Below are 14,412 nucleotides of genomic sequence, written 5' to 3'. Positions count from 1 at the left end.
CACTTTCCTTAATATTTTAAACAAAGAATAATATTTCTAAAACATTGATGACCATCAAGATTTGAACAGCCCAATGAGGAGCAGGAATAAAGCATGTTCATAGTGACTGTATCTCTTTAAAGGTCTTTTGATATGCTTTTGCCATCTCAATTATTGTTCATCTTCAATTGTGCATAGTTATATGGACTTTCTTATATGATTTGATGGAGACATTTTGTTGAATGTGCAATGTCTCTAAAGTCAAGTTCACTTCCTCCTCTGGACAATGAATTTTAACAGGTTTTGTATCAGTCAGAGGCTTCAGCTTAGCTTCCTAAAGCATTTCCTTATCCTGGGGAGCATCATTTGCCTAAGTCTGGTCTTCATTTAATTCTATCACTAAAATTACAAACACTCTAATACACCATTTAGCTGTGGCAGACGTTTGACACACCAGATATTAGTAAAACTTGCAGTATCACTCTGGGAAACACATCTCTTCTTTTCTTCAGATTACAGATTCATGGGAACCCAATCTTCTTTCTTCAAACAAAAGAAGTCCAAGGGTTTCTCCAAATATTGGCCATTAATCAGCAGCAGATCTGACAGGATGGCACGCCAAAGTCCTCTTACCCTCTCCAATGCTTCCAAACTCTATTTTTTCTCCAACGGAGAACTGGAATCTCTCCTCAGGAAACCTGGACTTCTACAAAGTCTCCCTCACGCATAGGTGTCTTCCCAATTCAGCACACTCCAGGTTTTCCCCAACTGTGGCTGAGAAGGGCGGGGCCAGTTCACCTGCTCCTGCTGGTTCCACAGCCCAAGTGAGGGCCCTCTGACTACTAAGCGATGCACAGGTGGGCAAGACTCCTCCCAGGTCCCTTGACGTTTGGTGCTAGATCCCACAACTCCCACAGAGGCACTTTTGTTTGTGTATAGGTGCTGAATTTTAGTTGTTAAAAGGGGTGCAAAAAGGAGGGACATCTTATGCTCCATGATAATGATATCCTAAGGTGATATATTCGAGAGTGATTAGAAAATTTAAATATTAGGCATTATTACTATATGTCTCATAGTTGTTGCCAATGATTCACTCTCAGTTTGAGTATGTGTCGTTACAGTATTTCCGTCCTTGCCATTTTCCCTGTCTCTCCTTTTCAATTATTTTAGCAATCTAAGGTGTCATAACTGTATTTAATTTACTTGATTCAGAATTATTAAATTGGTTACTTAATAACTGTAATACCTTTTAATGATAATCATCAAAGTTTAGTTTAGATAATCCAACATAGGTGAAGTAAATACTGACATCTTCCTGTCCTTATGTCCTTGTATAAATACATGGAGGTAAAAAGGGAAAAAATGAAGAATACAGTAAAATTAATAATAATAACATTAATAATAGAGGCAATAGGGAAAGCCCAAGGAGAGAAGATGACAAAAACAAAGAGTATTGGCCATAGTTGACTTTGTTGTGTCTGGCAGTCTAGGTAGCCCACGGTTTATTATCGGCTTGGTCCCTTTAATTGAGTGTTTGATGCAAGAATAAAGAATATAAACTCTTCTTTCAGATGATCAGTTCTCTATATGATATGTATGAAACTATACATTTAAACCTAATAGGTTAGAGTCTTTATGGGTTCTTTCCTAACTGAAATTTGGGAGACATATCTATTTTAGGTAAAATAATACTATTACTAGCCAGTATTTGACTTCCCATAATTGTAAATTTATAAGAAGAACTTAAGCTAAGGCATCTGGTTTTATTCTCCACAGTGCGATTCAGATAATGATATGATAATACATTTTTTTAGATAATAAAAAAATCTGTAACAGGAAAAAAGTTGAGAAATATTGATAAGCAAAAAAATATATAACAATGTCCAACCATTCTATGTCCCAGAGTAGTCCACTGTTAGTGTTTTGGTAAGTGTGATTCCAGGCAGGTAAAATTTTCAGATGACTTCCTCCCCTGACTTCTCTTCCTGAAAACCTCAACTTTGTTTCTAAAGGTAAGAATAAGGGTCTGAATGAACTGTGGTAACTTGGGGTTCTCAATGGAGCTCATGCAGTCCAGCCTCTCTATCTGTTTCCTCTTTAGAGTTGAAGATGAAGGAATGGTAAAGAAAGCCCACAACCAAGTATTTTATTTATCACATAATTTTTCATGTAGAAATAAAAAATATAAGACTAATTAGTGGTAAAATGGCTCATGCTTACCATTCATTTACTTAGTATGTAAAACACTAATTTGTAAAGTTCAGACTTTCTGTTATTAAAAAAGATGTCACATGTTTTTAATGAAATATTCCAAAACCATTGAATCATCAGTAAGGACAGAGTGTAAGTTTGCCTTCCTACAACTAGTATACACAATTTTCTTACTCTTTATATTATTTCATCTACACAATTAATATGATTTGCAGAGCACACTCTAAATAATTCTGGTCTTAAAGGTATTCAACCAAAGGTTGATTTCATTTAAATCTTTTTAATCAAATGTATAGAATTTTTAAATGCCCAGTCAGAAAGATGCCAGATGCATGAATACCAAAGGGCAGTTGTCCTTGATGTATTAAACTGAAATAAGTGGGCCTCCCTAGGATCAATCAGGACCTGGCTTTTCCCTGTCTCACTACAGTAATACCATGGGTGATGATGTTGTCCCCAAAGTTATATTATTATAAGTCAATCTAATGGCCAAAGCTATGACCTCACATACAAAAATTTTACAATTGCATGTCAGAAAGAAAGGACACTTAAATACTACACGTTCTTTGGTTGACTCTCTGTATTGCATTTTGTGTGCTGTCTTGCCGAATATAGTTATCAAGTCAATAATAGGAATAGTGAAATCTGTGTTGGCCCCCAAAACAAAATCTACTTTTACTGTTTCAAAAATTCAACAGAAGAAGAGGAAAAGAGACACTTCTCTCTCAGACAAGTGACATGGAGTTTAGTTAATATGCAGGTTGGTTTTGAAAATCTTGTTCCATCTCAACTTTCCTAAGAGCCTTATCTCAACAGATACACCATGGATGCATATCTTCTTTGGAAACATGTGGTTGCTTTAAGCTAGGGTATAAGAAAAAAAGAATGTGCAAATATAAAGCATTATGTCTTATGGTATATTCTACTCCTATGTTTTCCAGCTATAACTGAATCCACGGACAGATGTCTCTTACCAATAACTTTTAGCTACCTAGTTCTCATTTGTATTTCTAGTGATTCCTTGCCTCAGGTACAAATATCTTCAAATATTTGTGTGAATGCTCTACTTTTGGAGACTTTGAAATGATTTTTATCCAGCTGGTAAGTATTCTCAATGTCAGGTTCTGGGCCACAAAGACATTCCCAACGTGACTCTGTATAGCACAATACATCTAGTCCTACACAAATTCCTTTCTCTTTTTCCTCTCCAAACCCTCACCTCATCCCACACTCACTTTGCTTTTCATTTTTCATTTTTATTTGGGCTTAGGGATATGAAATACAGAAAAGCAGAGATGATTTTTAAGATTAGAGGAAAGGGAAGAAATAAAATGGCAGAATAACGGGAGCTAATAGAGAAAAGTAGTCCCCTTTTATCAACTTATTTTATATTAGTAACTTATCTTGTTTACTCTTTTCTGTACCTAAAATATGAAGAGAAAACTACCTAAAGTTGCGTATCACAAGTGAATAATACATATCTTAGTCCTTATTCAGTATTTACAAGAATAAACATTCTCCCTTAAAATGATACAAATGTGTACTTAGTGAAAGATTGGAAAATGCAAAGTAATGATGAGGTCACTAAATACTTCAGTCTTCTGAAAACTAGGGTCTGATTATCTACCTGTAGAGATCCATTTGAATTTATCCTCACTGATTCAAAGTCCATGAGACTACTTCAAAAAAGAGAATATGGGAGATCAGCTGTATAAGTCCACTGTCAAATTCATTTTCATTTAAAGATACATATAACCTTCTGTCCTACTAATTTAAAAGGCACACAAAAAAGACTTAACAAGAAGGCCTAGGACTGCTGTGTTTAGAAAGGCCTGCTTGCGAGGTTGGCCCTGTTAGAGTCTGGGAACTTAAATCACGAACAGTCATTTATACTGACATAAAGTTTCCCTAAATGATGAGTGGCTCACTATGCCTAGTCTGTTTGTACAAAGAGCATAGCTCATGCTGCATGCCGACTTTCCACCTAGGGGTCTGAAATTTTGATACGTGCTGGGAAGAAGGTGCCTACATGACTACTCTTCAATTCAAAACCGTGGGCATTGAGTCTCTAATGAGCTTCACTGGTGGACAACAGTTCACACATTGTCAAACTCACTGCTGGAGAAATTATGCATGCCCTACGTGCCTCCTCTGAGAGAGGGCTCTTGGAAGCTCGTGCCTCGTTTCCTGCAGATTTTACCCCATGTGCCTTTTTATTTGCTGATTTCGCTATAATAAGTATTAGCTGTGAATACACTATATGCTCAGTCCTGTGAGTCCTTCTAGTAAATCACCAAACCTGAGTGTTCCTGGGACCTCTGACACACAAGGGTTGATTGAAATATCCACATTAAGATATACAGATTCTACATAAAGATATTTATTGACTGCATGTTATGTAAATGGAATTATATAAGCTAACCAATTATGAAACCAAGACAAGTAACCTAGACCTCTTTTAAGAAATTCACAGTACGATGGCGACTTCAGCATACAGAAGTATTTAAAAAGAATATTCAATTAACTGAGCCAAAACAGGATCAGGAAAATACAATAAGCTTATTTCAGTGGGAGTTTTGAAGATGCAGACACCTCATCTTGTTCAAATTATCAGGAAAGTTAGAGGCACGTAAGTTAGCCTTAAAAGAGCAAGTAGGTCTTGATGGGTTACAATATCTGGAGGTAGGAGACAGGGGAATTTTCCAAAATTTCCCTTGAAACTTTGCAAATGAATAGAAGATATGAGAAAGAGGTGAAATAAGAGTATATTGTGGAAATAAAATATAATAATGATTGTTACTTATGGCACAATGTGGAATTTTCAAATGCTCTTGGTTAAAATCCTAATAATTCAAATACTTTATTTATAACTTAGTTCCATGCAAAATTTAAGGATTATTTTAGAAGGCCCAACAAAATTCCACAGGATTTTGAAAGGGCCCCTCTGAAACTCAGGCACAGAATTTATATCCTACTGGTTTCTAATTGGGCTTTTTCTTTTCTGCCTCTCCTTTGTTCAGGTTCATCATGACGGAGAAATGGGACTCAAACTCTTCAGAAAACTGGCATCACATTTGGAGTGTCAATGACACCAAGCACTCAGATATCAATATTTTCTATGTGAACTACTATCTTTATGAGCCTCGAGTGGCAGCAATCTTCATTATTTCCTACTCTCTGATCTTCTTCCTGTGCATGGTGGGAAATACAGTGGTTTGCTTTATTGTCGTGAGGAACAAACATATGCAAACAGTCACTAACCTCTTCATCCTGAACCTGGCAATAAGTGATTTACTAGTTGGCATATTCTGTATGCCTCTCACGCTGCTGGACAATATTATAGCAGGTATGTTGACTTGCGTGCAGTGCAAAGGTGATATGAGGAAATGTTTGTCCCACATCTCTGCAGCCATGGCAGTGTCACCAATTCATTCACAAGTATTTATGGAGTTCTAAGAACTGCTCAGGTACCTGTTCTCATGGGGTCAACATTCTAAAAGAGGAGAAAGACAATAAACAAATAGATATACAAGTACTCAGAGAATAATAAGAATTATGGAGAAAAATAAAGCAAGTGACAGAGATGAAGAGTGGAGGCTGTTATTTTTATAGTGTTCACTGAAGGGCATCAGAGAATGAGATCTGGCACTTCTTACCAAAGATCTTGAATTTGCTTAATACAGTTCAGGGCACATGCAATATGGTAGAAATATTATTGAGAATGTTATGGACTGTAAAGTTCAAGGAACTGGTAAGTCTGTTTTCAATTGATGCAATGTCTTCAATCTAACATAACTAGATATTTAGGCCTTTTTGTGGTTAGCTAGGGAGAGTTCCAATAGTTTTTGATGGAAGATGGAGCAGCAGTCCCAGTGATTTCTCAAAAGGTGACAGTTTCATCAGTGGTAATTTGCATGTGCAACATAAATAATGGCTAGGGTACTACCCTAAAGTGCTTCTGGGCTCGCGTTACTACTACTTCTTTAGCACTACCTTAGACACTCTGGAAGTACAGAACAGTGTATCTCCAGCTCCTGACAGAGTTTTGGTACATAGCAACAATAAATATTGTTTGCATTAATTAATGAACAGTACCCAAGATATTCATATTCCAAATTTGTATAAGAAAGATACGAAACAATAGCAGCATAACAATAACATTTAGAGCAACATGAGCCATATCCTAGTTCTTAGCCTTTTGTAGCATTCAGCATCAGTTCACTGAAGAATAAGAGGTTTCTCTTTAGAGTTTACCTCTGTTTCCTTCCTTTCTCTGGAGTGGGGCCAGGGAGAGTTTATAGTGCCTATTCTATCATGCCCTGCATAGATTCTGTGTTTTTGTGATGTCTATCATTAAAAACAATATCGAGAATGTACATTTAGACAAAAAAGCGTGAAATAATTAATAAAAATTATTATTATTGCTCTCAAGAAACTTATTTCACCAATAAGAAATGCTCTCAACATTTCCCCATGAACATTCATACCTAAATTAAATTATTATTTAAAAATTTCTACCTGATTCCCATTCCCAGGAGGCAGCCACTTTCAGCATTATTTGCCTTTATTTTTGTTAATTACTACCATATTTCTAAAGAGCGTGTTTTCATTCTAATATATTATCTTCAAACTGTAAACAATGTAATTTAGTCTTCATAATCCTTTTCTACTTCATAACACAAATATGTTTTTCACGCTCTTTATCTCCTCTCATTCTCTCAATGTAATTATATCATAGTCTTTGCTTAAATCAATATTCCAAGCATACATTCCTATTATTATATCTATCTTACTCCTGCTGAGCCACATAGAGAGGTAGATATCAATCTCTCTTTTGTAAAGTGTTTTTTTGTTTCCCTGGATTTAATAAGGACATCATATTTTGATTTTCTTAGTTTTTGATGTTTACCTATCAGCAACGTATCCTCAAGTTCTCTTTTAGGAACGTCAATTTCTTATCAATACCTTCAAACATATCAGGTAACCTGTAACTTGCATCTCTTTCCTGGAGATACCCCCCAGGAGCTCTCTATCCTCTTGTTGCTACCCAACCACCTCGCTCTCCAGGCATGGAGCTCAGCTACTGCTCTGGGATGTCCCTTTACTGAGACCCTAATAATTCTCTTCACCTTTCGTTGTGCTCAATCCCATTTTCTGGAGTTCTGTCTTCTTCTTTCGTGGTTAATTCCTCTGTTAGCTTCCTAAAAAAGAATACATCGAGATAAGATGTTTGAGATCTTGTATGTCTGCAAATATCTCTATTCTGCCCTCACACTTGATTATACCTATCTGTATAAAGTATTCAAGGCTGGACATTTTTTCCCCTCAAAATATTTAGAGGGTTGCTTTGTTATTATTGCTGAGAAACCTGGTGTTACTGCTGAAAAATCTAATGTCATTTGACTCTTGCTTCTTTACTCATGATTTGTATTTTGTTTGTCTTCCTGAAAGCTCTTAGGGCTTCTGTTTATCCCCAGCGTTCTGAATGTCAGGCAATTAGGCCTTGGATAAGTCTTTCTATTTTCATTTATTATGCTAGATACAAAGTAGGTCCTTTCAAATCAACAATAGAATGCCCTTCAATGCTGGGGAATTTTCTTGTAGAGTTCTTTTCCATTTTCCTTTCTTCAACTTGTATTAGTCAGATATTGGAGGTCCTGGGTTACCCTTTTATTCATCTTTTCTCTTCCATTTTCGGCTCCTTATTGTTCTACTTTCAAAGATTTTGTCCACTTTCTCTTCTAGACTTTTTTGGGTTGTTCATTTCTGTTATCATATTTTAAATTCTTTGAGCTATTTTTATGTTCTGCATGTTCTTCGTACTATCGTGCACATGTTTCATGAATAAAATGTGTTAAATCTCTGAGGTTATTAGTCATAATTTTTCGTTTGTTTGTCATTTTTCGTCTACCTGATTCATATTGGTTTTCCCCTAAGTTTCTTTCTTTCTATTTGTTTTAGTCTCTTTCTTTCATATTTGAGGTTTCCCTAACGTCAATTGTTACTTAGCTGCTTGTGTTTTAGAGTGAAGCACTGCATAGCTGTCTTGAACCTCTGCATGCTCGGGGTTTGAGGTTAGGCCCACTCTCAGCTTCGTTAGTCTGGACTTTTCACTGGGAAATCCACAACTGTCAAAATCTGCATGTCAGTGTTCTTGGAAGGATCACTTTCTCCAGAAGGAAATTCTCTGCCTTACTGCTAAAGGAATATAAGGCTGGCTGCTGCATTCTGGAGCTGAGTGGCTCTCTGGGCCAGTGGTATTGCACGCGGAGCATATATTTTCACTTAATCCTTCTACATCATTGTGGCCCCTACTCCACCTGCACGTGGTGACTCAGAGTCTAGAGCCCCTCTGCTTCCGCCTTCTCAGAGAGTAACTTCCATGCTTCTGCCCCTCCCCGGGGAAAAGCTGGCGGCATCTGATTGCATTTATACATAATTCAGCCAGTCGTGTTGTTTTCTCAACTTTACATTCAGTAGTTATGTGGTCCCTCGGTTTCTCTGGATTTATGTTCTTTTCGTCCCTGTGCTGTCATTTCAGTGGAGGTTAGTGAGGGAGACGAGATCAATCATATGCTTGTTCTTCAATTTTCAACCAATGGCTATATACACTCCTTTTTGCATTTTTGTTGAAAAGTAATACTATAGCAGCCAGGCAAATTTTAGGACTGGAAAGACACACTCTCTTCTAGTTTCCATTCAGTAGAGTCACTCACCTATTTTAAGATGATCTGGATAGATAATAAAATGGCCTTTTTAGATATATATAGTTGGATTATTTAGGTTATTGGGGATATTTTAAACTAGATAAGAATATTTTCTTTAAATGAATTCCAGGATATTTTTAAGAGCTAAATTTTAAAAATCTGAGAAATACACAGCATTTATCTTTGGGGAAATAGAATATTTGCTAGTGGAGGAGTATTATTTGCTGTAATAGCAGATGGGAGTTTAGAATATTAAACTGTTATAATACTTTTAATAATATCTTTTATAAACATTCTGGTAACTGAGTTTCAATTAGGCAGTAACTGGAATACACTATTTTTATTTATGTAAAGTTGTCTTTATTCTCGAAGTATGTCTTAGCTTAGGCTGCTGTAACAAAATACCATAGACTGGGGGGCTTAAACAAAAGACATTTATTTTCTCACCATTCTGGAGGCTGGAAGCTTGAGATCAGGAAGCTGACATGGTCAGGTTCTTGATATGGGTCCTTTTCCTGGCCTGTAGATAGTCATCTTGCTGTGTGCTCACGTGGCCTTTCCTCAGTGCATGTGCTGGAGAGAGAGATCTCTCTTTCTCTCTTCCTCTCCTTATAAGGGCACTAATCCCAAAATGTGGGCACCACCTTCATGACCTCATCTAAACCCAATTACTTCCCAAAAGCCCCATCTGCAAATGCCATCACATTGGGGGTTAAGACTTCAGTATATGAATTGGGGGGAGAGGTGTGCAGCACAAACATTCACTCCATACAAAGTACCTCTGAGGTAAATTGTCTCATTACATTATATATAGATAAATATTAACTTTATTTATTCTACATGTAACTCCTGATTCCTCATAGTTTATAGAGTGCATTTCCAAATTACAAAACCAATATTCTTCCTGTTTTATTTGTTAAAAGGGCATAATTGTTGGGGCCGGCCCCGTGGCCCAGTGGTTAAGTTCGCGCGCTCCGCAGCAGGCGGCCCAGTGTTTTGTCAGTTCGAATCCTGGGCACGGACATGGCACTGCTCATCAAACCACGCTGAGGCGGCATCCCACATGCCACAACTAGAAGGACCCACAACTAAGAATATACAGCTATGTACTGGGGGACTTTGGGGAAAAAAAGGAAAAAAAAAATTTAAAAAAGAAGTGCATAATTGCACAAGGGCTCATGGTTTGCACTCTGGAACCATACTGCTAGGGTTCAAATTCTTAATATGCTGCCAACTAGCTGTATGCCAAGGTATGTGATATTAGTGTGATTGTTACCTAATCTATATCATGAGGAGAAAAATAAAGCCTTCAAAATCCTACTGTGGGGATTAGATATGTTCATAGATGGCAAGCACTTATTATAGTGCCTAGAATGTCATAACTACTATAAAATTGTGACATTATTATTAGTATGCTGAAAAACGGCCAGGGCAATATTGATGAAAGTAATGGGAAACATTGTTCCCTGGATATCATTTATGAAACAGTTGCATCAGTCTTGATTTCATGCCTTTTTGTTCATATTTTCAGTGAAAGTTTTAAAAAATATGATCTTTTCAGAGACTAACTGTTCCATTTGCCTTTCAGGATGGCCATTTGGAAGCACAATGTGCAAGATCAGTGGCTTTGTCCAGGGAGTATCAGTTGCGACTTCTGTCTTCACTTTAGTTGCAATAGCAGTGGATAGGTAAGTCAGCACCGAAACCCAAATCCAGAAAAACGGGCAGGTCTGCAACAAATCCAACAAACCAGAGAAAAATGTATAATCTACTAAATTTCAGTATATCTACACAAAATTGTATCCATAATATCTACTCCTTTAAAAGCAAGGCTTATATTTACTAAAGGTTCAGTAAGAAGAAAATAAAACTAAGGAAATGTCCATATTTTAAAATTAAATAATTAGGGATGATACATGTCTTAGTTCAGGCTGTTGTAACAAGATACCATGGACTGTGTAGCTTAAATGACAGAAATTATTTCTCACAGCTCTGAAGGCTGGGAAGGTCAAGATCAGGAGGCTGGTAAATTCGATGTCTGGTGAGAGATCTCATCCCGATTTGTAGAAAGCCATCTTCTCATTGTACCCTCACATGGTAGAGGGCACGAGCTCTAGTCTCTTTCTCTTCTTAAATGGGCACTAATTCAATCATGAGAACACCCTCTTGACCATATCTAAATCTAACTACCTCCCAAAGGTCCCACCTCCTAATACCATCCCATTGAGGGTTAGGGTTTCAACAGACGAATTTTGAAGGGACACAAATGTATAATCCATATAGTGTAATTTTACTGTTTTTCACACTGGAATCTTGAAATTTCTAATGATGGAAATGTAAATGTGCTGAAATAAATCTGAAACTTTATCCATATTGTAAGATAAAATTCATTAATACATTCATTTGCACATATTGTTGAGTTGTGCCAGGTCTTGGGCTGGGTTGTGTAGAATCTAAAACAAATTAGCCACAGTGTTCCTCAAAAAGTCCGCGAAGTGGTAGAGGCAGACAGACACATTAACAAATATTTACAAATAACACTCCTACTATGGGTCCAAGATATAACAGCTGTGCAAAGGAGAGGGCGATCAAGTTACTGGTCAGGACAGGAGTGGTGGGTTCACAGAAGAGTTGATATCTGTCTAAATCTTGGGGGATCAGAAATTTACCTTAGGAAGAACTGGGGGAAGGGTATCTCTCTATCTTTTTTTTTTTTTTTTTTTTTTTTGCTGAGGAGTATTTGCCCTGAGCTAAAATATACTGCCTATCTTCCTCTTTTTGTATGTGAGCCGCCACCACAGCATGGCCACTGACAGATGAGTGATGTAGGTGAAAGGGCATCTCTTAAGACATGAACATATATAGGCCAGTTTAAATAAGGGGCCTGTGTCCAAAGATGTGCAGAGAGGCAGTTCAACTGGAACATAGGAAGGTGGAGTGGCACATTAGGCCATAGAAAGGGGCAAGAAGTAGATTTCCTGGGCTTATCTCCATTTTAAGAAGTTTAAATTTTGTCCTGAAGTCAACAGGGAGTTGCTGAAGTCTTTCAAACAGGGGGAAAGTGACTATATTTTCATTTTAGAGAAACAGGTAGAAAGGTTTTGGATTTGTGTAAGATTACAGAAAGGGAGAGCAGATAAGAAATTTTTGTAACCACTCAGATGGGAGAGGATGTACGCATCTATTAAGACAGTGGCAATGGCAATTAAGAGATATTTGAGGGCCAGCCCAGTGACATAGTGGTTAAGTTCATGCCCTTTGCTTTAGTGGCCCAGGCTTCACGGATCTGGATCCTGGGTGCAGACCTACACACCACTCATCAAGCCTTGCTGTCGTGGCGTCCCACATACAAAATAGAGGAAGATTGGCACGGATGTTAGCTCAGCAACAATCTTCCTCACCAAAACAAGAAAACAAACAAAATCAGCTCACATGGTCTCCCTTGGGCTGAAGTAAAAGCAGCTTCTCTACGTTAAAAAAAAGCAGACAGCGAGAGATTTGAGAGGGGAACTGGACAATGACCTGGAAGATGTCTCCCTACGTGAAGAAACTGGTCCCAAAAGAAAACAACCAATCAATAACGCATATATAATAGAGAGAGAGCGTGTTTAAAAATAACATGAAATGCAGTAGAATTGCTGCCATCCAAAAAACAACCTGGTAGATTCTATTTTTAATATTAATCTATTATTTGCATCATTATTTACAACACTTTAATCTATTTCCAAGAATTCATCATGTAGATCTACTTTATCTGGTTTACAGGAGAAGAGAACAGAATTTAAACATATGCTAGCCACTATATGCCAAAGATGTTTTTTTGCATTAAAATTTGCGAGCTAATTATTTCCCAACTTACTATACCCTGTTACTACTATTATACTCAATTATTTTTTACATACTACTTATGCTAATACTTATACTCATTGTATACTAGTAAGTAGTTCTACTACTAAGTTATTTGGATGGGAATGTTTATAATAAATTCTGTACTTTAATTATATAATAATACTTGTCATCTTTACAGTGAATAAAAAACTGTAATATCTTTTGCATTTCCTACTTGAATCTTGAGCTTATCAGGTTTACTTCCACACCACATGTAGTATTAAATATCCCTACATTTCTTTTTCGCTGTTTCTAGCATGCCTCCTATAAAGAGATTTAGAAATAAACATTGCTATTCATTTGAAAAAGTATATGAGGTTAGAATAATAAATAAATCATGCTATATTTATTTGATGGATAACTGTACAGTGGTTAAAATTAATGAACTAGATAAACATATATAAAAATACATAAATCTCAAAAGCACACAATCTCAAAAAGGAAGTTACATAATGATACATATAATATGGTGCCATTATATAAAATTTAAAATGTTATAGGTGCAACTTTAGGATTTCTGGGGAAAGAAGAAGAGGAAAAGATTGAGAAGATCTACCAAGAGAATTTCAACTGCATCTGTAATGTTTCATGTCTTTTAAAAAGTGATGAAAATATAGTCCCCTGCTGTGACTGGTAGTTTAATTCACACCCTTTACTATCTGCCTTCCCATCCATGTATCACTCCTCCATAGTTTCAGCTATCTATTGTTATATAATGTGTAACCTCCCAAAACAAACCTCTTAGTGGTCTAAAGTGACAGCAATACTTATTATGTTCAAGAGTCTGTGATGTGGGCACATTCACTAAGCATGGCTTGTCTCTGTTCCACTCAGCATCACATAGGGAGCTCCAAGGCCAGGGCGGAAGGGTGCAAGGCTCTCTCACTCTCATGATGGTGCCTAGGCTGGGAAGACTTGAACAGCTGGGACTTCTCTGGCACTCTGTCTCTATTGGTTTCTCCCAATGGGCTTTGCAGCACAGCAGCTTCAAGGCAGCTGGACTTCTTACCTGTCAGTCCAAGACTCCGAGGGCCTGTGCCAAAGAAAGTCATGCAGTATCACTTCTGCTTTCTATTCATTAGAAGTCAGTCATTCAGTCCAGCCCACGTTCAAAGAGAAGGGAATAGAATTTGGAAGGAATGTCAAAAATTTGGACATATTTTAAAATCACCACACATTTATCTCTATCTAAAGTACTTGCCCTTGAATGCTTTTCTCAGATCATCTCTGGGATAAAGCCAAATTGCAAAAAAAGCTTTCAAACCTATTTCTCCTGGATTTTATACTTATGTTCAAAATACCTACTGGATAACTTCACGTCTGCATCCAACAAACACCTCAAACTAAACCTGCCCAGAAATGAATTTGTCTTCACTATCCATCCCCACAAAAAAACTCAACAAAAAATCAGCTCATTTTCCCCAATCAGTGAATGGCTGGATAACTCACCAATACAATTGAAAATCTTAAGATTTATCCTTGAAACGTTCTTCTCTCTTCAACTTCTATCTAGCTACTCTTAAAGTCCCATCAGTTTTGTCTGCTAACTGGTCCTGAACCAGGCCACTATTCTTTGTTGCTGGAGATGGGATACTGAGACTTTTTTCTAAATGGCTGTGATGATTAA

At 37.1% G+C, this 14,412-nt stretch overlaps 1 protein-coding gene across 3 annotated transcripts in view; it reads left to right on the top strand.

Annotated features, from left to right (window-relative positions):
• Positions 1-14,412, top strand: part of NPFFR2 (neuropeptide FF receptor 2) — a 44,572-nt gene that overhangs the window by 22,549 nt on the left and 7,611 nt on the right. For 2 of the 3 annotated variants that reach the window (XM_014847230.3, XM_070505684.1), the window contains 2 exons: positions 5,211-5,536; positions 10,486-10,585. In XM_014847230.3, the coding sequence (XP_014702716.3) occupies positions 5,218-5,536; positions 10,486-10,585 (419 nt within the window). In that variant the 5' untranslated portion in view covers positions 5,211-5,217. Of the gene's footprint in view, positions 1-491; positions 837-5,210; positions 5,537-10,485; positions 10,586-14,412 lie in introns of all 3 variants that reach the window. The other variant, XM_070505683.1, reaches the window with a different exon arrangement.

Source organism: Equus asinus, chromosome 3 (assembly GCF_041296235.1).
Source record: "Equus asinus isolate D_3611 breed Donkey chromosome 3, EquAss-T2T_v2, whole genome shotgun sequence".
NCBI classification, from domain to species: domain Eukaryota; kingdom Metazoa; phylum Chordata; class Mammalia; order Perissodactyla; family Equidae; genus Equus; species Equus asinus.
This window is presented reverse-complemented; position numbering and strand designations above follow the sequence as displayed.